The sequence below is a fragment of the Dermacentor silvarum genome, chromosome 3 (genome assembly GCF_013339745.2).
Source record: "Dermacentor silvarum isolate Dsil-2018 chromosome 3, BIME_Dsil_1.4, whole genome shotgun sequence".
Taxonomy (NCBI): domain Eukaryota; kingdom Metazoa; phylum Arthropoda; class Arachnida; order Ixodida; family Ixodidae; genus Dermacentor; species Dermacentor silvarum.
Genome location: NC_051156.1, coordinates 190,496,267 through 190,520,536, shown reverse-complemented (window position 1 = coordinate 190,520,536; position 24,270 = coordinate 190,496,267). Strand labels below are relative to the sequence as shown.

Here is a 24,270-nt window from a genome sequence, read left to right as displayed (position 1 = left end):
ATACAACACTGATGGAGTGACGCGGTGGTCGCCTACTCCGGAAACATGAGGACGGAAACCACCCCGGAAACATGACGGGATGACGACTCCCTTCTCACCGGGGATCCAGAATGGAGTTTCGCTTTCAACAAAGTTACTATTTCTCTGTCTCTCTTTCCGTCATTTCCTCGCGTGAGCGACAAAGAAATTGTGCTCGTGCTGAATGAAGCTCGGATGCAGTCTGCCAGACCTTCGTCTGTGGCGCTGCGGTAACGCTCCAGACCAACGTTTCACAACTCTAAACCAGCGGGGACCAAAAAGAATTTCTCTGGGGAGCCATACGGATCATTTGCCTGGCGGAAAGGCAGTCTCTGTCAGGTGTCCATCCCGCTCATTGCTATCTTTACTAGGTCTTGTTTCTTAATGTTGTCTTGTAGCCTTTGTTTTTTTTTCTTTAGTTTTTGACGATACTTACAGTTCTTTTCTTTTTTAATCATGTTTGGCGAGAAAGAATTGTCGGTTTTCGCGTCACATGACCGTCGTGCGCTCATTACAGCACCAGCTCAGCATAGATGTTTGAACGGGGCCCGTGGGCCGTATGTTCTACAGCCCAGCTTTATCCAACAACCATCTGAATACGGCGTTAGATTAGTTAACCACCTTGCACTTCGTTATTCGGTGAACGGTTGGTGACACCTTCGTGGCGTCCGGCCGACACCCATCATTTACTCCATCCGGCAGACACCAAATATCACCAGTCCAGCCTGATGTAAATGAGCGTTTCTTGTCGCCTCCCTGCCGTTCCGCGCCATATAGTTGCTTCCGGATGGAATTACCAGTAAAACAAGCCGTTTCTCTATCGGCAGTGCGTGACCTCAGAGATCGCGACGGGACACGCCTCTTCAATCTCGGAGGCTACGGGCAGGTTCGCTTTTCTGGAGGTCTTCCGTAAAGCTATAGGCACGCTCTTTCGCGTGCTCGACGCGGCCCAATCTTAACCGAGCCATAGACGTACTATTTTACTGGAGCGTTTGGGTGCTGCCTTCTTGAGACTGGGTTAACGCTATGCTAATCGGCAATAAAATGCAACCTTGGCACTTTGCAGTCGATTCACATACGTGAGACGGTTGCATACGTACGCGTTTGGAGTTTCATGGGCATTTTAATTTGACGTGACTTCGCGCAAGACTGAGCAATTGTTCGTGCAATTTGCACCAGGGCGGCGCGCCGCGGCCATGAATCGATAATAATATGGCCTATATTGACACGCATACATTGTTTATCGTTTCTATGTTATTCTTCGGGGGACCGATTTTCACGCGCTAACAACTTGAGTCAACACTCAGCGCAAGGTTCGCCTATACGCGAATCGGAACTTTCTCGAATGTTATCGCTGATTCTATCTGTTGCCTATGTTGTCGTCTGTAATTGTACCCATGTAATGAGACTGTGTGCGTGACGCGAATGGTGTTGTACTTTCTGGAAGGTATGGGAGCACCAGCGATTGCTCGGGAGACTTCGACGAGACGCGTATAATGGCCGGCGAGTTTGACCCGCAGATCAGATGTTTCGGCGATCGACTTCGACGAGTGTCTTCGCCGCTGTTGCGTGTGCCAAGTGTTACTTGTTTTGCTGGGAAAAGCTTAAATGTGTACGAAGCTTAAAGGATAAAGAGTTAAATTTGTAACACGCTTCTATCATTGCGTCCTCCTTCGCCGTCATCTACAACGTGACAATATCTGCATTTAGTAAATTTGCTGCGGAGACGGTTTCTTTCGGTTTCTTTATTTCCAGAAACAGCGCATGCCATGCAGGAATGTTATCACGTCATTGTGGTAGCAACAGAATTAAAGCTAATGTAAAATATTGTTACGTGGATAAAACACTACTTACACGACAAGTATCTACATTCTTTATTTACAAGAGATACAGTATTGATCAGTATATGGGGAATCGCGCAGATTCTGAGAAAAACACCCTAATATGTCCTCGTCGTTAGGCCAGCTGACACTGTATTTGGTGGCGTTCACTTAAACCGAAAGGACTTGTATTAAGTTTCGTTGCATTAGAGAATTCCGCATCTGCGATAGCGAAGCCGCGGGAACTGTTAACGTGAGAGGAGGTTCTTATAATATAGAAAACAGGCAAAATTAAAGGACATGTGGCGACGGCACCCTTATTTTCCCGCACTAGTTTGCCGTGACGTGTCGAATTTTTACAGCGACTGCGTAGTTCTGTAGTTTGTTGTTTATCGCTAAATACATTGTTCTGAAGGAACCGAAAACCTCGAGCTACTAGTCTTCGAGTACTTCTCTTGCGCCAAAACCGCTAAAATTGCAAGGAAAATATTTTAATACCGGTGTTATACGGGACACTTTCTATCGCGATAGAGCCCTATCGTGATCAAATTTCTCGATCGAGATTGGATACTCTTCGCAAGCTGCGGAAGGGAGCCAATCGCCATTGAGAAAAATCGATCCTGATCAGATTCGATCACGATCGAATGTGCCCCGGCCGTGTGACCGAAGTATGAGATTCGTCACAACAACAACTACGACAACAACGATGAAATGATAATGATAATAATAGCAAAGGAAATTCCTTGATTTTCTTCCGTATTTTTCAGCCCTTTTCTGTGAAATGAATGAAAATGTATGTTTGGACGGGCTACATCAGCCTATCAGTCTAAATCTTTTTAATAATAGCTTTTGGTGCATTTTTGATACCTACCGTGGGCCTCAGACGTGTCACATTTGAATATATATGGCGAAATAATATGTCTCCCCGGAGAATGTGTATACAAACCGATCGGTATCGTCGTCCGCGGCAGCTGTGGCTTTCGTCATGCCTGCACATGACATCGTGTCATTCGACCGGCTTCGTCTACGTAACAAGGACAACACCAACATCCGCGGAACTAGTGGCAATCAGGGAGGCGGTTATCTATATATTTCACGACGGCCTCATCAAGTATGGACAATATTCAGTGACGCGTAATTGGCTCTGCAGCTACATAGAGTTGTAATGAAAGGAAGCCCCTACAGAGTGTTGGCTCTTTACACTAAAAAGCCCCTGAAAACTATTTCTTTTTCATGTGCTTTACATTACACTGCCGATCTGCACGCCCTATAGCGGAAGAGAACGGCCAACACATTACATTTCAATGCATTCCCGGTCACTGTGGTGTACATGGCAATGAACTGGTACGATGCCGAAGCAAAGAAGGCCACTCGAAGACTCGGGGCCACTGCTTACAATTCCATTTTCAATAGCCGACACGCCAACTGCCTTCTCTCAAGTCTCATACGAAAAGCGTCAAAAAAGCGCTATCCGGAAAATCGCCACAGACGACTTCGGAGATTGGACCCCATAACATGACATTTAGGCTACCACCAAAAAACTCAGCGCAGCTGCGCCAGTCGTCTGCACAGACTTGAGCTGGGGGTGGCGTTTACGCGTGGTTACGCGCATTTAACACGACGCACCGAGTCTCCAGACTGAGCTGCGCTATGTGCATGAAACTATGGGACATGGGCCGTGTGGCTGCCCTCACAGCACGAGGAAGAGCGACAGAAGTTGACTGATGATCCTGCGCGCCGTGACAGGCCAACCGTTGTCATTGGACGTTATATCGGGCCATTGGCGTAACCGTAAATTTAGTTTTCCGGCCATCCAGGCCTTACTTGACCTTTTAAAAAGGTATACTGGTCTGGACACTAGGCTTTCAGTGGATTTGCCTGTTATGTGTTTTGCATCTTCCTTCTGTCATCATCGTCACCCATCATACTCGTTCTTGTGCACGTTAAAAAACCCCAGGTGGTCCAAATTATTCCGGAGTTCCCCACTACGGCGTGCCTCATAATCAGATCGGGGTTTTGGCACGTACAACCCCTAATTTAATTAATTTAATTAATTAATTTTTCTTTCTTTCCCTCTTCCTCTTCCCCCAGTGTAGTGTAGCTGGCTATAAAGGAATGTAGTACCTCAGAACGATCTTCCTGACCCTGCCCCCGCCCCCTCCCCCTCACTGAAAAAAAATGTAAGGAAATCGCGGCCGCTACTCTTCAAGCTTCTACGTGTGATAAACACACTTTGCTAATAAAATCACTAATGGCATTAACGTAAGGTAACGTAATTGACGTAACGAAACCACTTAATCAAATCTTTTTATAATTAAACTTGCGCTCTCTTTCTTATTCTGCACCTTTTCATTCAAAGTACGGACGGTGCCCGTGCACACGGCGGCCGGGCTCTGAAAGGAGGTGTATAGCTGCAACACCTGAATGGCTTTTAAACACAGATGTTCACGATTGGTTGCTGTTATTCTACGGCGTTTCCATTGTGTCAGATAAGTGCTCAGAGTTTTATAACCTCGACAGGAAATGAACGGCGCCGTTAAAGAAGAAAAATAAGAGAGAGAAAAAGCAACAACGAAAGAAAGCAAAAGTGAACCCGATCCTCCGCATGCTGCGTGCTTTGAGCCCTCAACGCGGCGGTATCGAACGGTGGGCCGGGACGCATTCGGCTGACGTCCAAGGGCGCCGCACAATCGATGCGCGCTCCGCGTTGTACAAGGACAGCTGGAGTTTCGTCCCACTTGCTGTCCGAACGACAAAGCACGGCCGTTGGGTTCACGGAGCGCGTCACACGGATCACTCTCCCAGCCGAGGTAGTAGTATACTGTGTATATAGGCAGCAGTTAGCGACAGCAGTATATGCACGCGGCGGCGGCGGCTACAGCGGCGTTGGATGCTTCGGCGCCAACCGCTACGTGACATCCTTGTCCAAGGAAGAAGGACAACGACGACGACGTGCGTCGCAGACCAAGAACTCACTGCTGCAAACCTCTTCTTCTCCTTCGCCGAATCGCACCGTTCAATTTCGAACTGAGGTGTCAAAAGCAGCAGCAGAAGCAGCGACATTAACATCTGATGCTTCTTTGGGGACGAAAGATTGCGTTGTTGTTCGCCCAAGACGACGACGACGACACCGAGGTGCGCCAGCAGCAGTCGTCGTCTTCGTCCGAGTCTTCGCCTTTCCAAACGACATGGACACCTTTGCTCAGTGCTGGTGAACGTCGTCGTTTTATGCCCGTTCTCTATAGCCGCATGCGTTTGCCCGCTATTGGTTTAGCTTGTAGCAATACCTGTCGCGGATCGCGAGTGTGATTTCAGACGCTGCTTCAGCTGGCTGCCGTATACGTGGTCGCTGCCGATCGTTGATTTAGTTCGAGCCCGCATGGGAAACTTACGGACGTCTCGGCAGACCTGTCGTCGTGCTAGCGCTGTCTCGGTGGGATCGTCGACAAAGATAAAGTGGCACTGCTTAGGGTAGGCGACATTCGCGACGTTCACTTCGCGACATTCTTCTAGAGTCGACCTCCGAACGGTCAGTTGTCGCGCTTCCTCGTGAAAATGTACCGACCTCCTTAACCCCGATCAAAACGCTGACGTTAAGCCCGACGTCAGGCCCGCATTTCGTGCGGTGCGAGACGATTTACCTTCCCTGCACGCGGTTTGTGTGGAATCTATAGCGATCACCGGAGATCTAGTGTTTTCTGGTATAGCTAACGGCATCTTTGGCTTGCTGTCTGTCTGGTGTTCAGCGCGAGGATATCGCTCCAAATTACCGGCCTCTATTGTCCCACTTTCGATGTGGTCAAGGCATACAGCTACAGACGTCCGCCTTGTGCCCAGTAGATCGTTGAGGAACCGCAAGTGGTCGGTGTTGATTCGTTGTAGCCCTTCAGTATATGGCATATCTCTCATAGTCAAGATGATTTGGAACCGTAAAGTTTCATCTAACTTGCTAAGTTGATTCTTCTGCATTACGTTTCGTTAAGCGTGTAAGCAAGCATGCATCTGTTCTGTGAACTTTTAGGCGTTTCAAATAACTTACAAAATGTATTATTTACCATGTAAAAAGCGCAATTACATAACTTAAAGCACTTCAGAGTACTCGTGCTGTGCCACCGCTCTATATATTCTCCGTAGCATATACCATATAGTATAAAAGGAAGGAATCGAAGCGTGAAACAATGGGGGTGACTAAATTTGAATGCCGTCTTCGACCGGTGAAAAACCGTGAGAGCGCGGCTGCTGGTATTGCAGCTTGCAAATGAAAGCATACGCGATAACGCATTTTAATCGTTCTTTGCATGTTTTTCGTTCGCACGCAGAGTGGATTCGTACGGTGTTTTGGTTTGGCCGACATTGAATACTACAGGCCGGCTATGCATACCGCGTTCGTTACCTTGTTCCTACAGAGCAATGGTTTAAAGAAGGTAACAGGCGGGAGAACGCCAGGGAGTCCCTCGATTTGCGGACAGTGCATATTGGTTGCATTGTTCTTGGACGTCCCTCGTGGCTGAACGTGCAAACGGTGCTCAATTGCTGTGCAAGACGGGCAGGAAGAACGCATTGTATACCTTTACGCGTGGTTCAATCATTCACTATTTTTGTCGATTCTGTAACGTCAGTATCCTCTTCTTTTTTTTTTTTCGTGCTTTGTCACAGCAGATGAAATCCTCTGCCGGGTGGTTTAAGCTGGAGCACTAATGTCTGTAGTAAGGTGCCATTGAGGTATGGCACGTTATATTTTAGCAGCAGTGGTAAAAGCCGCTGTTAACGCACCTGCCGCATGCACCGTCAGCGAGCGCGCTTCTACAGTGACTTATTTGTAACTCACTTCTCCGAATTGCTTATTTCAAAAAGTTACGGTTACCATTAGGGTTTACTTCTAGACAATATTGTTTGTTGTTCTACTGCAAGAAGGGACATCCGTTTTGCCGTTTCGACTAGACTTCTCTTTTTTTACTGATTCTTAGTAAAGTTAAATAAATAGAAAATGAGGTACCGCTATCTCGTGACTTTCTTTCTTTTTTTTTTTTTTTTTACTTTGTAGAGTGATTCGTATTCTCAACGGTTTCTTTTTCTTCTTTGTGCAGGAGAACCCGGTCTCTGAATGCGCCAAGTCCCGTGTACCAGTTCGGACCATGCGGTCGCATCCTCAAGAATTCAGCCATGGTCATGTGAGTTGATAGTCTCATCACTGCTAACGTGGCACTCTCGTCGTGCCTTCGCTACCTGATCCTCCCTTCCTGGAACCTTTCGTATGCAGTTAAATTAGAGCTCGTGTTCACCGTAGAATTATTGCACAAATAACGCGGAATCAACGTGCAAGCTTTCAGCTATAGACTAGCGCGTAATACATATGGAAATAGAGTTTCAACCTAACAGTGACTTGCTAGCGTGGCCGTATACAGGACAAACAAGGCGAGCAACACTAATGACGTCATCTGGTGAACCAGCTGGTCATCTGTGATCAACCACAGCGTGCAAGAACGTTCTTGTGTTGTACGACTCTTCGGAAGGAAAATGCACAACTGCCTTCGTGATGATTATGTCGCAGCTCAACACGTCTACGCAGAATGAAATGCGGTCGGTCATTTCGGTAAAAGTTCAGCGTACTTTTGGTTAAAAATGCCGTCACGGGGTGTCACCAGCAGCGCTGCTGCTCGCGTCTACTCTCCGCTAGCACGTTTGCCGTCATGCTAAAACTCTCAATTGGAGACGTTTTTCATGTCCGTAAATTTATTGCAGTTTACGTAATAGCCGCAACACTGAAAACGTCGACGGCAGCAGTGGCTGGATGGCGAAACCTTTGAAACGGGGTTGTGGCGGGTGCCACCAAGCTCGTCGCCTTTATTTTTCTTGTGCGCCTATTTCCGATATTTAGGACTCGCAGTTCGTCTTAACAAATCATTGAAGGAGTGTGCTGGTCTGGGCTGGTTGGTACATCATTAGGACGGGAACAAACAGCGTTTGGACGGGACGAAGTGAGTGCGACAGGCAAGTGTATTGTATATATTGCATTCCCTGCAATAAACCAGTGGCTGTATAGTTAAGCGCCTTGTCTGCCGTATACTCACGTCGTCCCGTCCAAACGCTGTTTGTTCCCGTTTTAATCATTGACCCTGAAAGATAGCCGTTGCCTTAAACTCGATTCCTTGTTTCTCTCTTTTTGTATTATGAACACTCCAGTCGTATTTTAGTATTTTCCACCTCAGATTCATTAAGCTTTCCTTTACTATCCATAAACCGCGTTTCAACTGGCGTGGTTACTGCGTCCTCATTGACCTCTGCATGCACAGAAAACCATTGTAAGCTGATGAATATTGCGCCCAACACCTGCAGATATGTAGAACGTGGCAGTTGCAATTATAGTTGAGTGATATGTACAGTTGACATTCAGCGTCACAAGATAGCTCCACCAGCGCGGCTGTTTAGGTTTATCCGGTATTCCAGTTATGCTTAAACTGCGATACTGTTATGGAAGGCGAAAATTCTCTAAAATGTTGCAGTGTGCAAAACTTTGCAGTGGAGATACGCGTTTCGTTTTGACAGACGCTCGTCTAATAACACCGTGCTTCGGCAAACCCAATTATCCCGCACTGTCAAAGCGCTCACTTGTGCGCTCTGTCAAGCTGCAGCAGGAAACGGTGGAATGGCGCACAGCAAAACAAAAAGCCACCCGCTCGTTTGGCGATGTTCCAGAGTTTTCCTCGTAATGAAGTAGTAAACAGGTAGGTCACCATAACGCTTGGGCATAGAATCTTTCCCACTTCCTCGCATAAACTACTTATAGTCGCCCTTCGATGTATAGCTACCCCGGGAAAAAAAAAAGCTTCACAAGTCTTGCTTCAAAGAACTTTCTCTCGGGGATTTATAGTTTCGACTTTGCTGATTACGCACAAAGTCCACCTATATAATGCGCTTGCGTTATACGAATTAGCTCTTTTTTCCAAGTCTATGCCGCGCATCTATGATAAGCCCCCGTTTTCTGCTTTGGAAATTTTATACAACTGAAACTTAAGATGTTAAGTGACACTCTTTGGACATCCCGTCAAGATTACTCAAGTTTGCTACAACGGTGACAGAGTGAGCCATATTATGTAGTTAATGAACGATGCGAGACACCGATTAGGTTAAGTTGCGTTTGGCTAAGCTAAGCTAGGGTAAGATAAGTTGGGTTACAAGTATACAGAGGCTTATCGCAGATCAGCGGACGAAGCGGAGCCTCGGAAGCACATTCCTCTTGAAAGGTGGCGTACCTCGAAGGGTATGCGAACACGGTAAGGATGACACACGACGCTCATGGCAAACCGGGGCAGAAAGTTCGTTCTCGTGCAGGCAACTATACTCTGGTTATGCTCTATACTCTTATACTATACTCTTATCTCAATATCAATTTACAATGCAACGAAACCCTACGTACGAGGGGTGCTAAGACACCACCACGTGCTTCAGGTGCATCGCGTACTATACGCAATGGAATATAGTTCCGTGCTTCGGCGTCGGCTGTAGCTCAGGTACGTAGGTTTACTATACTCAAGCGCTGCATGAATGTTTGCGTGTTTTCTAACGTCCTAAATAACTGCCTGCAAGCCATTCCTTCTTTTGTATAAAAGAGGGACAGCGGCGTGCAACAGGGGCGGATTGATACGTCGCGGGCATGTTGGCTCCGCTGATTGGTTCTTGTGTCCCCAAGCTTTCGCTGCACTGGAAAGAGTTTGTGAAAAGGAGTTAGTCAGTAGCGTATAGCTGTCAACTTCCCATCGGCTAATTGTCTGTAACTGAAGCTCTGGTGTGTCGCGCCTTAGCCCTGTTCTCCGTGCCCTGTCCAGGACCATACAGGACCCCGCGGGCCAGCGGCTGACGTGGCACAAGCCACCGCTGTCTGTGCTCGTCATCAAGAAGACCATGGACGCCACCGTCGTCAAGCCCTTCAACGAGCTCGTCCAGTGGCTCATCTGGGTAAGGCGCAACGGGCACCCGGTATTCGCGCAGCTACATGAATTGCAGTGCACGGACCTATCGTGTCTATACGTTCAGTTTTCCATGATGCCCGCCGCGGTAACCCATTAGCTATGGCGGTGCGCTGCCGTGCTCGAGGACCACGGGCTCAATCCCGGCCGCGGCGGTTGTATCGGAAAAAGTTAAACAACTTTTTTCGGCATTGTAGAGCGGCGCATATATTCACAGTGGCACATACCTATAGTTGCCCAATTTGGCGTCAAAGACGTTCGTTGAAAGAGCGGCACGCACATATACCACATACGCAGGACCTAAGTTGGCATCAAAGAGGTTCACGACGGCGCGACCGCTGTCGCAATGAAATATCTCAAGGGGACCACGTGAAGCAGAGCGCGTGCCACTCAGAACGGAAGTTGCTGGCCCGAACACGATGACGGCACGCCGGCTCGCACGTCGCGCACCCGTGGTTGCATCCTAAACTGGCTACGAATAAACCTTTTTTTTTTTTCGGTCAACTCTTCCTGCCCAAAAAAGTGTGATGATAAAAACGTGACGATGATATGCGCTGCCATCGCCATATAAGTTGAACAAAGTACACTCAAACTATACCGCTCCTAAAGGTGTACTGACGCAAATTTCCGATGTTTTAGGGAGGTTACCGCACGTTTCTCGCACGTAACAGGGTGACACTAAATAAGCATGGAAGTTGGGAAACACTTACATGATATTTTTTTTTATTTGATGACAGGTAGTTTTACAAATACAGGAAGCCAAAGTTAGGGGATACAATCGCTAAGCCACTTGGGTACGCTATTACTAAAGCTTCCTCTAATTGTGGTCACGAGACGCGAAGTGCCAAACTTGACGTCATTGACGTTATCGTGACGTCACGACACACAGCAACGTTTGCTGACGTCGCGTAACCATAAGGTATGGTGACTATAGGTATGATTACTTGATCTTAAAGCAATAGAAAATAAACAAGAGTGCTTCTCGCCTTTCTTCTGGCTGCGCGTGCGTGTGGTAGCCGCGTTGATTGCAGGACCAGAGCGAGCCAGCGTGCAGTGACGTCATGACGTGTCGACCTCCCGGATTACCGAAAGCGAAACTGATATTCGTAGAAACGCGTGTTACGTAAATGTTTACGTAAATTACTTAAAATATGTAAATTATTGATTGCACTCTGGCGCTTGCGAACATTCTTTTCTGGAGTTTATAGGGGGTGTATAGACATTCATTTACCGCTAGAAAAAAAAAAAGGGGGGGGGGGGAGGCAAGAACAAAAAAGGACGATGTCGAAAATGCTGTGCCAGTACTCCTCTAAGATAAGGACGAATTCGCACTGCTCAAGCGCGTTCGTTATTCTCCCAAAATTCTCTTTGAGCAACAGCACAAAGCCGGATACTGTTGTACATGCCATATATAGTGTCGCCATCGTAAGTGCTTGACTGTACCTTCTCGGATGCTTCTATTCTCTGTCATGGCAGGTCAAGAATATGGTTGTTTTTGTTGAAGACGCCATCTTGGAGGACCCCTTCCTGAAGAACAACAAGACCTTCCTCGAGGTCAAGGACAAGCTCTGCACCTTCAACGAAGGTACCGCCCGTCGCCAAATTAAGGGACATGATATAGAAAGAAAGGAAAGAGAAAAAAAAAACGTTATGATAGAGGGACCCTGAAATAATGGACGAAACTAAATAGAGCTGCTAAAGCTGTCACATAGTAACTTGATCGAGAATATTCCAAACCGAGGAGCTCAATTTTCGTTATTAATTAACCACGCGAAGCCCGACAGACAATGAAGCCTCGGAAATCATAGGGGAAATGAACTGTTGTTTTAATTGAAATCTAGAAATAATAAGCAAGAGAATAATTAAAGTGAACGAAACGGCAACTTGCCGACCGTCAGAGCCGAACCCACACCATCTGCTTTTAGGTGTGCGGTGCTATTTACCAATCTATAGGGCGGCTGCTATCCTATCGTCTGCTTTGTTGGGTATATGGGGATGTGTACAATATCTGAACGTGGGAGTTGTTAACTAGCGCCATTCAATGACCTGGTGGCGGATGTGGAATCTCCTTCTGACCGCTAATAGTCACTCATTGCTCAGAAAGCACGTTCCCACGTCCAGTCAATTCGCCTTGGACGACCAAGTGAAAACGGTGGGCAGCCTGCAGAAAGGTCGTATCTTTTCTTTTAATGTATTATGTAGAGGACGTTCCAATGGGACATTTGCGGGGAAACACAGAGCGTGATCTCAACTTCGTCCTCCTGCAATTGATTCTTTCAACATTACTGTTTATTTCAGCTTTTACGCTGCAGTCGCTATCGCGCTAAAATAGGCATTCATGCTGGATGGGGATAAATAAGTCGGTTTGCAGTATACGGGAAGAAACGAAAAAAAGAAGAAAAAAACATCCAAAAGATTGCAAACACGCCCAAGGACTTTTTTGATAAGTACAAATCAACTTGGGGTCTCTGTACCACAACAGCAATATGCCGCGCTGTAACTATACCTGAGCACTAAAGATTGACAGCGAGCTTTCCAACTTGTTCACATATTAAGCGAAGCTTTATAGGCTCACAAGTGTCGGTGCTGGTGGTAATGGTGTCACGCTGAAAAGTGGGCCGATCCTGGCGATAGTGCAGAAAGGGTCCAAGGTCAATGGCACATACCCATGTGGGCTCGGGGACCTTTAACGCGCCCTTGAACTACTGTTGTCACACGTGGGACCCAAAGAGGCAAAATCACCAGCCCTTCCCCTGTTGAGAAAATGGGGGGTAAGTGAAGTTTGTCGTCCGATTATAGCGTGAGGGCTTCCGAAGCCCAGGCGTAACGTCAGCGAAGAGCCGCGGACCCCCGAGTTCCGGGAGCGCGATGTCGAGACCAAATGTCAGCGAAGAGCCGCCGACCCCGAGTATAGGGCAAACGAAGCGGAACGCCTGTGACAGTGTCGTCTTGCCACAAGCTTTGCTTACCCCCATTTCCTCGACAGGGGAAAGGCTCATGAATTTTTTTGCTACCGAATTAGTTTGTGACCGCCTGACGCTGCATGTAAATATTGATTCAGTGACGCATACCGAGAAACCGATTTGATTTGATACTGCATACAGTGGAATCACGCAGACTCGAGTACTAAATGGCTGCAACGGCAATTGATGCAAGAACCTGTGCTGATTAGAAAGTTACATGCCGCATAGCTAATTGCCACCGAGATATCTATGAAGGAATTGTACGAATTAGGCTTGAAAAAAAGATTGCCAACTCAATCCTATAGCGGGAAATTTTAGTATGGCTGAATTAATCATTATTTCTCATTTGACAATGGAGGAACGCGTGGAAAAAGCATAGGTGATATCGGAGATGCCCGTCTTCACATTTATGTGCACCTACGAATTAGAAGCTTCATACTTCCATTCACATAACCTTCGAAAAGTAACGAAAACATAAGTCTTTCTGCAGATGTAGAGGCCGCTAGGCGGAAACACACTGTGAACAATAAGAGCAGTTTCGATAGAGCTAGCCGACGTTGTGATGGAGGAAACCACCTTTGTCAAAGGTGATCAGCCTGTATGACGCACTTTACTGACTTTACCCGGCTCATCCCTTTTCGCTATTCGAAGTACAATTGAGCGGTAACGTATGGATAGCAGTTACCGCACGTATGAATGCGGTAATGTGCACCTTCACAAAGTGCAACGCGGAAAAAAAAAAGGCGCAGGAACCGTCATTTCTAGCGATTCAGTTTTCATTCGTTTCGCCCTTGTCTATTGGCTTGCACGCCGCTGCCACCCTTGTCAATCAACCACTGGGTGCGACAGATGAGAGTATAGAATGAAAAGCGAAACGTACAGTGCTGCACAATACGGCCTCCCGTGTTTTGCACCTGCATGCAGCCTCGGCCAGAAGCCTGCGTATACGTAAACGGATCCCGCCTTTCTTATCTTTTCCGTCAGGCAGAGATGAGCTCACAGACCGGATCGACTTCATCATCTGTCTCGGCGGAGACGGCACGCTGCTCTACGCTTCTTCGCTTTTTCAGGTGGGCTTGCTCTTTGAGAAACGATGGCCGTATACCAGGACATGACTCCCTTTCATTCTTGCTCACTGCGACCGCGTCTATAGCCAAAAAAAAAAAAAGGGGGGGGGGGGGGGGGGCGAGGAATCGCTGCGCACTTGGCTCATACATAGGCGAGCAGCAAGACATTCACACGGTGCATGTAGTAATAGCAGCTGAGGTTATCGTTCGAACAGCCGGACAGTGTGACGTGGATACGGGTACACCTTGTCTCCTCAGTGTGGCTTCGTGCATTGAAGAGGGAGCTGCGAATCTGGGCCCGTACTCACAAAAAAAAAAAGTTCTTACGCTACAGAATTGTTCGTAAGAGAAGATGCTGGCCAACCGTGTTGCTGGACGTAATATGAACGGAGGTGGTTCGACCACGGAGCAGTGGGTTCGGCCAATGGCAAACAGCACTTAGGAACGAAAAGCTTTGTGAATTCGGCCCGTGGTTGGTTCGTTCAACGTACAGAAGAAATAGTTTACTTGTCGGATGCGCATCCGTGCAACATTTGTGGTGGTCGTTAACGTGTGCTTCGTTCCGCAAGCTCCTGACCACAGCACTCGCCAAATTTGCATGCTTAACAAGCTGACCTTTAATAGAACCGCATGATTTAACGTCGTTGTGGATCTGGGAATTACAAGTTGAAAGCAACACTTACCTTGGTCCCGGAACTCTGAAATAATTCGCCAAAACATAACGAGAACTTCAAGAGCACGCCGTTATGACATTTCTTTTGAAGAACGTGGTAGCGTGCTCCATTTATAAAGGCCGCCGCGGTAAAAGTGCTCGAAAGACTCACTTGAAAGAAGCACGCTACAGGGAAAACTTTACATTACTTGCGTAATTTGTCAGAGGCAGCCCAATCGTCACGCTATAAGCTAAGCGTGTTGCACATCAATTGCAAGGAATGCGCGTACGTTTCTGAGGCGACGAGCGTCGCGCTGTTGAATCGAGCATTCTCTTTGGAATTAAGTCAGACAACAGTCAAAGTGTAACAAGCATGTTCATTGCATCAACACTCATTTTGTGTACGATTGTCAAGATTATTTTCCTTAGCGCTGTTTCAACTGTTAAGAACCACACAAAACCTTATTCAACGGGAAAGCTGCTTAGCAAGCACCAGCGATGAATGGTTCGGACTCCCCCGACTGATCATGGGCTGAATGTCAATTGTGTGTTCTCTTTTTGTGCCGTCAACAGCAAAGCGTGCCCCCCGTGATGGCGTTCCACATGGGATCGCTGGGATTCCTCACTCCGTTCGACTTTGACAACTTCCAGGACAAGGTCAACAATGTGCTCGAAGGTATGGTCCGTGCATCCGCCTCGGCGCCCAGCGTACGAACATTTCAGTATGAAGGTACAGTCAACTACAAAAGTTTACGGACCACGAAATCCGAGAAAAAGCTGAATTTCTCCGCAGCCTCCCAATGCAGCCCGGTATTTGCATTTCGGGCCTCGACTAGAACACGCTAACGACATTGTCGTATACAGTTTTCCTGGCTACTGCTATACAGGCTGCTCGGGAATTGAACGTTTCCCGAGATCTCGTGGCCTGTAAACTTTTGTGGTTGACTGTACCGCCGTTGACTTGCGTTACCGTGCGTGCGTGCGAGGGGGGAAGTGACATTGAACGGAATTGGTTACACTGTAGAAATTACCAGCGTAAACCTTTTTTTTTTTTTTTTTGCGTCTCTAGAAACTGTTATGAATTCCTCGCGAATAACAGGTTCCGTCTTGCATTTGGATCAATCGCGCCGCTCTTTTGGTTAATTCGTTAATTGATGGTGATGAATTAGATGTTTTGTGGCGCAAGGACCAAGTATGACCAAAGAGTGCCAGAATGCGTTAATTAATGTAATCTGTATAATTAGTTATTTCATTACAAGCTTGAGTCGCTTTATTATACGTGGGTCGACTGTTCTAAAAGCAATTCAGTGGCAATTTTTTTTTTATTTCTGCATCTTATATCTTTTAGAAATTTAAAACGCTTTTTCTAAAACACCCTGTACATCGCGCAATGAAGTTTCTTTTTTTTTCCACGCAGGGCATGCTGCACTCACACTACGAAGCAGACTAAAATGCAGCATATACCGCAGTGAGAGCGATCCCAACGACAATAATCTCAACTGCAACTCATCCTGCCTAGTAAGTGTCAGCATTCATTCATTCATTCATTCATTCATTCATTCATTCATTCATTCATTCATTCATTCATTCATTCATTCATTCATTCATTCATTCATTCGAATTTCTCGCAGAATTGATAGGTCAACTGCGACAAAATACAGCACCAATGAGAGCTTTCTTTTTGCGTTTCAAACGTATTTAAATAGGTATTTCACTTGTATTTGAATAGCTTTACCTCGGAGTCGGCTCCGAGATACAACTTCCTCTGAAACTTCCGCTGTTACTGTTTTCACTGCTTACTCTAACTTTATTATTAACTGAAATCATCATGGCGTCGAAGGCGTTGTAGTGATTAGAAAACGTGATGGTCAGTGACCAATCATAGCGTTTGTTCCGTTTACGTTTTCCTGTCTCTACCATTTACTTATAATATATGAATAAGTTACCGCAGAAATTCAGACGTTCTACTCACCAGCAGTGCAAGCGAAAAGAGGTGTTAAGTGAAAGCCTATTTATAGTTAAGTTGTATATCAATTATAACGTCCGTTTGTCATACGAGTTTACTTCTTTTTTTGCTTGTTAATATTCTCTGGATACTTCTGCACTCTTTCGTTTTTCTAAAGTTACCATTTCCTTCCTCTTTTAGAAACGAGTCTCCGGGCCTTGTGAACAGCAAGTACGTTCTTGAGCTTTAATCAACGATGCACCATACATACCGCAATAGCCCCCATATAAGACGAACTTGCTCGTAATACCAGGCTATTTTTCACGTGGGGGAAGAGGAGAGTGGGAAGGATCGTGAAAATGAAAAAAAAAAAAATAAGAAACTTGTCCGGCTGTAATATGGTCAGAAAGCAAACATCTGAAAACTTTGTCGCCGGAATAGAATGCGATGTGCAACTTTGATGATGCATAATCCAGAAAAAAATATTTATGTACAGGATTTTACTGCTTATGTGAGAGCAAGTATTATGCTTCAAAACTTCGGTCGTTAAAAAAGAAATGTTAGACAAACCTCTGCACGCCTTGTTAACTAGTTTACTGAAAGCAAGATTCTAGCTTATTCTAGCTATGTTTTCGCTTATTCCCTCTCTTGTTACCTTGCGTTAGGAAAGCGTTTTATTTCCTGGTTCTCCGTACTTTGTTGGAAACTCGGACAAAATCGCAAGAGCGGGGTTGAAAACACTATATTTTAAGCATACGTGGCTAAATGGTGGTGATGACTTTCTCAGAATGTTGTCTTTATATTTTGATTGTTCCCATTGTTCCTTAATATTTCCTTGAAAGTTTTCTTCTTTTTTTTTCAACTAAAAGGTAAATCAGCGAGGTAAATGCAACTGGGCTACAAACGAACGCAAGTCTAGGAACGACAGTCTGCAGTTGTCAAACTGAGTTTACGTGTATTTCCTCGAGTATCGTCTCGGAAACGAGGACAGAATGTGGTGATAAAGTTTATTTCTTTCATTGATGTCACGGGACTCTGGGCTGAATCTTATGCGAGTCGCATTTCAGAAAGCTCTGAATTAAGCTATACTGTTCGCGTTCCTGGCCACCCGTGTAATCTGCTCTTCTAGTAGGCAGCGAGCAAAGCCTTGTTTGCAGTCCTTACAGTGATTCGTGCATCGCCTGTTCACCTCACGTAAGTACCCGCGAAGGAAGAGATCGCCATTGCAATAGGCAATCGCTGACCGGTAATCGATGTCCAGCGTGCCGCTGGGCTGACTAGAGTGATCCGCGTTTATTGCAGCGACAGAGAAGTGAGCAAGTTTGCATACGTCCATGGCTGCAACGTTATTTGCTTATTGTTTGCCTTTTCATGTTTCTTCTTTTTTTTTTTTTTTGGTTGGTTTGTTTATCCCACCTGAAACGCGTGGCACCTTCGAAGTTTTGCATTTTTAACTTAACGGTTGTTCTCTTTTTTTTTTTTTAACGCGATTCTTTGTGTATGCTAAGAGGGTTAAGGCCACGTGACAGTTATCTTTTATACAATTTGTTCATTTTCTTGCAATAAAATTTAGTTGATAGTCAGCGTGTGTCCCCCGCCTTTTCTCAAACCTCGTCTTTAAACGCGCTGTTGCAGCCATGATTACGTCTCTTGTAGTTGCACATTTCAAGCGCGCTCGGATCCATGTACTCGGGCCAAGTAACCATCGAATCGGTTGCACCTGCGCAGGTTCTCAACGAGGTCGTCGTGGACCGGGGTCCGTCGCCCTACCTGTCCAACATCGACCTCTACCTGGACGGCAAACTCATCACCACTGTCCAGGGAGACGGTGAGTGTATATTAATGGTAGTACCACGTGGCATTGTTCACGTATGCGGTCATTGCATTAGGGACTCCGTTTGTTAACTTGGGCCCCGTGAGCAATGATACCCAGTGAGAGGCAGGTAAGATAATTTTAGAAAAAGGAAAGGGTGGGGGGGGAGCGAGTTACTTTCACTTCATAACAACTCAATGCTCAGCATTTCAGAGTAGAGCTGCTACAGGCTCTCCAAACTTGCATATATGATTTGTTGAAAGATATCAAATGGCTGGCTGTATTCTACGTTGCCTCCTACCAAGTGTGCGATTTGCTGTGCTGATTAGTCCGTAAGCACAGGTTTATTACGTGATTTACTTTGCTTTTTATAGTGCGTATGTCCCATATATGCCGGACTTGGCTGGCCGTCGGCTATGGATCCAGCTATTTTTGCGATAGCATTTACACTGAACCAATCGATCGTTCGGTCGATCGATTGATTCATTGATTGTTGAGTACTCACGGGCTACGCGTATTTGGTCTAGTGGTCAATTTGCCACTGACTAGTTGGCTGATTGATAGATAGATAGATAGATAGATAGATTGATTGATTGATTGATTGTATATGGCCGGTTGATTGATTGGTGACTTACTATAGTTGGTTAAATGCTTGAGGCTGACTGACTCGCGGGTTCATTGATTGTCCCCTTCGGCCGTGCAGGTCTGATCGTATCCACGCCCACGGGTTCGACGGCGTACGCGGTGGCGGCGGGCGCCTCAATGATCCACCCCAGCGTGCCGGCCATCATGGTGACGCCCATCTGCCCGCACTCTCTCTCCTTCCGCTCCATCGTCGTGCCGGCCGGCGTGGAGCTCAAGGTGCGGTACATGTGCGGGCTCACCGCTCGACGCCTGCGCTCCATTGCGCGATAACGGCACTGGCGTTTTAGTCTGTCATATAGACAATTTCAGGGTGTCCATAAGCGTGTATCAGTTTACGGAATTCCGGAACACCGGGGACGTCCTCGGCAGTGGCACAGAGCTATGTAGTATACCCAATCGAAAAGCTGTTAGCGCTATATTGTGACGCTTTCTTCAACCACTACGCCTTAGAAGCTCGCTGTTGCGCTGTTATTCTTTCAATAAGGAGGAACAAGAAAGAAAAAAAATTCAAGGGGTACTCAGTTATACCCTACGTGGATGAACGCGGAAGCATTGCGGCCACGTCAGCAGAAGCGCGGCCACGTCTGGTGGCGCCACTGGCGGAGTCACGTGACTCGAGCGGCCACGTCAGCCGAAGCGCTGCGACGTCACGTGACCAACAGTGTCCGTCACAAGGTGCGCACAACTCAAGGGTTCGAGTGCCTTAATTAACTCTACCGTAATTAACTGTGCCTTAATTAACTACGCCTTAATTACCACCAAATGCCGTGGGTTCGACTCCCACGGAAGGTCGCGGGGTTCGTAGCCTTTTTGCAACATCGTGTGGTCACGCCAACGCTGGATTTACCGCCTCATGAGCCATATAATGCTTTCGCTTAAAAATATGACGTCACTAAAGTATTAATCATTGTTGCTGTCCACGCCTTTGCACAAAGAGATTGGTAGAACGTGGTCGCTGCAATTATATAGCTCTGTGTGCTCTGGCAGGCGTCGGCTGTGGGTGTTCCATTATTCTGTAAACTCGCTGCGTGCCGTTAACCGCTGTTGTTTCTCGCACCAAGCGCTGCAGGTAGCGACTGCCCGCTGATCCTTTTTCTGCATCCCTTTCTGCGCAGATAATGGTATCACCCGAAGCCCGAAGTTCGGTATGGGCCTCCTTCGACGGTCGCCTGCGTCAGGAGCTCCAACATGGAGAAAGGTGAGGTCACTTGCCCAGGCACGAAGCTCACGTAACTATAGAAACGTATTGAAATCGCGGTGAAGTTAATGCATTTGCTAGAAAATACGTTAAGGGACCTTTGGTAGCTCGCTGAGGCTTCTTCTGTAACGGCTTATTCGTGAGCATGGGTATAGGAAAGAAGAACAGCAACTACAGCTGATCAGTGCCGCCACTTGGCATGTTATAGCTAAACCGCAAACACCCAAACGACAAAATTAACGAATGGGGCACCGCAGTGTGCTTTGTGACTTAGTCGTTTGTGTGTTTGTGCTTCAGTCATAACGCAGTACCAACAGACCCACTGGCCAGTTCTCTACAATTTAAACGGCAGCCAGTTACATGCTTGGGCTTTCGAGATTTCTGCGTGCTACGTATTCCGTTTATGTTTTGGAAGATCACAACTTTGCAAACCCTGATAGCTTAACACACAGCACAGCTTTCGCCATTTCGTGCACAGGGTCTTGCCGATTACATGTTTCAATCAGGCTGTCGTCCCAGGGCTAATAATTTTTTTTTCGCGGTGTAACGCGCAATTTAATTTGGGCAAAAAGGAAGGGTGTGACGTCATTGTAATCAGTGTACCTTGTTCTTGTAACGCAACACCGCCATAGGGCCTGAAGAAGCCGCGCTTTGTGTAAGGCTGTGGGAACGTCGTTTATTATTTTTTCTACCCACATGCATATCCTTGGATGTATAGAGCTATGCGCAATAGTTCTGGCAGACACAGGCACAGCAAGTTTATTCTATTTATTTTCGTCAAACGGAACTCGTTGTCCAGACGAAGTTCATTGACGGCGACAAAAATTGTCTGCCACGGTCAGACGACTAACAGACGAAATTCATTTCATAGACTTCTGCTGTGCAGGGATTCATCAACATAGTCCACTGAATGTACACAGTCTAAAGTCCACCGAGTGCCCATGCTCCATAGCGTAAGCGGCATCGTAGAAGAGCGCTCAGGATTACATTTCACCAACTGGACTTCTTCTGATGTGCATTAAATACTAAGCGCACGATTGCTTTTTGCACTGTGCTTCCGTTGGCTTCCGTTGGCATCCGTTGGTTCTATTGACTTATCTAAGCTCGCATGTACAACTGTCCCAGATACAGATAACAAATGCGTGGTCAGAAACTAACCGAAGCACTCCGACGCCTCTCCGTCTATGACGCAGCCTGAAGGTGACGACATCCATCTACCCGGTGCCTTCGATCTGCGACCAGGACCAGATATCGGACTGGTTCGACAGCCTCGCCGAGTGCCTGCACTGGAACATGCGAAAGAAGCAGCGTCAGCTCAACGAAACCGCCGACGTCGAGACGGCCACGGACTCCAAATAACCCGCGACCTTTTTGTTAAACGCGCTCCAAGAGAGTCCCGCGACGTTGCCCCCCACATCTTCCCTCACTCTCGTTTTACTTTAAGCGTTATTCTTGCCGTCTTTCTGCCCTGTATACAATTTTCATGAAGGAAACTTGATCGCGATCGTCATGAGTTGTTGTTTACGATCAAAGTTGTTTTAGCACCGGATTCAGCAAAGGGGGGTGTTTTAGCGGAAAGCGTTTTGTAGCAACCGCGACTCCTGACCCCGATGCGTAGCTACGTACGTGGCAGGCCACCTGTGCACGCACAAATAAGGCCGCGCCGATAACTGTCTGCTGAAGTTTTGTATTGTATGGGTGTCTCGGTGCGGCACTTAATATTATGTCGATACGGTAATTCATACTGTATTTTCATGATCGACCACCACCTACAGGGATACCTTAACTTTTGCGTGACGTAACGTCCACCACGATAACACACTGCAGGGACGGGCATCCCATTGGTCTAATCAAACTATGCGATGTGAAAATAACCGTTGATGGGAGCTGTGCCATTCGTTTCGTCAGATTCACTTCAGCTGCACGGTAACCAATCGACTCTTGCTGAAAGTGAAATGTATCTAAAAATTATCGACCGAAAATACGGCTCTGCGGTTGCGATACAGGCAGACTCTGCCACATTTGCTCTTTCAGCCAATCAAAGAGTGCATAGCTACCCTACGAGCCAATCAGAGTTGATAAGATGGCAAATTCCAGTGTCCGAAATGGCACACCTGGCCTTTGCCTTGCGAATCGTGGAATGTAGTGACTATCACAGTATACTACAACAGTATACAAAGCGTAACTTTGTGCTAAAACGCTGTTTTCTGGCATCCTGATGCTCCACCGGTTATTATTGTGCTGTTACCGCTGGTCGGACGCAAGAAGTATCGGACGCAAAAAGGATCGGACTACCGTTTGGGGTATAGCAGAAATGTCTGAGAGTAAACACTAGTGCTCGTGTTGTATTGGTTCGAAGTATAGAAAGGCTGTTAAGCTTCGAGAGCTTGTGCAAACAGGCCAGGCCCATGCTCTAGCTCACTGCGTCGGGCGAAGACCTATGCTGGCTGTCTATGTATAGCTAGCGTGAGTCGAAATGCCTGTCGATAGTCAAACTGTTGTCTGCTCTACAGTAATTAACCTCTTATTTTTGTACTTTTATCCTCAATTGTTGAAACACGAATACAGTCTGAGCCATCTCCCTCGGAACGAGAGAAACAGGCTTGAGTAGTAAAAGATCATGTGGCTTCAATCTATAAATTACATCGTCGTGTAGTCTTGGTCAACATTGAATGTGAGTATCGTGTGGCGCTTGTAACCGCCTTTCAAATGATATGTGGTGGTTTAGTATCTTAAAGGAAAAGGATACTGCTCTGTCGCATTACATTGTCCTTGGTGCGAAGCAGTCATCCAGCCTCAGATGAAACGCTTCTACGTCACTTTGGATATACAGCTCCGCGAACATCGAAACAGCGAGAGATAACACCTCACGCTTCTTGCATCAGAAATAAAATTTCATTCAACGCATGGTCATACATGGGGCAAAGCCGACAAGTTTCACCGCATAGCTTCATCACAGAGTGAAACCGGCCTAACTGAACCCAAGGGCTATTATGTTGGTCCAATCAACATTCAGTGCTTCGACAGGAGTGCAAAATTTTGGCCTACGGGACACTGCATTTCGTCCGGAAGATCTTGGATTATGTAAGTGCGCCATCCTGCGACAAATCAATGCATTCATTTCTGATACTCAAGTGACTATCACCTTTTTTTTTTTCTTTAGGTGGACTGTCAAGACCGACTTGCATGGTGACGCATTTCACAGAGAGATTTGAAAGGACGCTAAAGACAAATATAAAATTAAGTTAGATTGGTGGATTGCATTTTTGTAGTGCCAAATAGGATAGGAAAACGAAAGAAGAGTGGCAACGGCACTTTGAATTTTCGGCACTAGCTCCCCCTTTACTCATGTCGCAGGCTTCGGACAGCACCTACCCAGCGCATTTAATTGTTTAACAACGAAAAAAGATTACACTGCGTTCAAAAGAAAAAAAAAACACGACTTACAGGCGAGGCTACAAAATATTCTAGAAATCTGTGATGTCCCAGTAAGCCGTGCTTTGCAAAATTAGAAAAAAAAGCTTGATTTTCATTTTCTCCTCTAATGTTCTTTTTGCCGTCAAAATGCGTAAACATAGTTTGAATGCAGTCAAGTGTGTGGTGTAGTATAGTGCCCCACGTTGGGCGCCAAATGTTGCCGTCGGTTCCTCGTCCAGACACAGTGAAGACCAGGAAGGGACTGCTTGACCCTTCTTTATTGCTCGAGCCCCTCTCGCGAGCGCGAGCTCGACGCCGATCTTTGTTGTTTTCTCGGCGCCAAGGGGCAAGACACGTGCGCACCAAGCGTCGTCTACTTTCGCTCGTGACAGTAGTGTTGAATGAAAAAAATCGAGAGCCATTCCACTCTGTGAAGGTGGATGACCAGCGAAGCTGTTTAGCACACGACACAGAGGCGACACAGAATTTTGAACAAAGGTGCGAACAGATTTATTGTCCTGATCGGTGGTCATCGTGACGATAGGTACACACACGCCTTCGCGTATCACCTCTGTTATTAAATCTGTCCTTCACGTAAGACAATGTATGGCTCATACCCCCCCTTAAGCAATGGTTCATACCCCCGTAAACGCGGCCTCCCCATGACGACGACAGAAGAGTAGTGAAATTCTACGCTGGAATGATGAGCGGCAATTGCGGAGCCATCTGTGGAAGGAGACGACGAACGCGTGGTTGCGCCGAGGG

At 46.7% G+C, this 24,270-nt stretch overlaps 1 protein-coding gene across 5 annotated transcripts in view; it reads left to right on the top strand.

Annotated features, from left to right (window-relative positions):
* Positions 1-23,001, top strand: part of LOC119446304 (NAD kinase) — a 91,823-nt gene extending 68,822 nt beyond the window's left edge. For 3 of the 5 annotated variants that reach the window (XM_049664072.1, XM_049664073.1, XM_049664071.1), the window contains exons 2-12: positions 6,926-7,009; positions 9,665-9,794; positions 11,282-11,390; positions 13,753-13,838; positions 15,061-15,163; positions 15,905-16,005; positions 16,634-16,663; positions 18,161-18,260; positions 18,949-19,106; positions 20,006-20,088; positions 21,282-23,001. In XM_049664072.1, the coding sequence (XP_049520029.1) occupies positions 7,002-7,009; positions 9,665-9,794; positions 11,282-11,390; positions 13,753-13,838; positions 15,061-15,163; positions 15,905-16,005; positions 16,634-16,663; positions 18,161-18,260; positions 18,949-19,106; positions 20,006-20,088; positions 21,282-21,447 (1,074 nt within the window). In that variant the 5' untranslated portion in view covers positions 6,926-7,001 and the 3' untranslated portion in view covers positions 21,448-23,001. Of the gene's footprint in view, positions 1-4,657; positions 5,050-6,925; positions 7,010-9,664; positions 9,795-11,281; positions 11,391-13,752; positions 13,839-15,060; positions 15,164-15,904; positions 16,006-16,633; positions 16,664-18,160; positions 18,261-18,948; positions 19,107-20,005; positions 20,089-21,281 lie in introns of those variants that run through there. The other 2 variants (XM_049664070.1, XM_037710705.2) reach the window with 2 other exon arrangements.
* Positions 23,002-24,270: the final 1,269 nt, after the last annotated feature.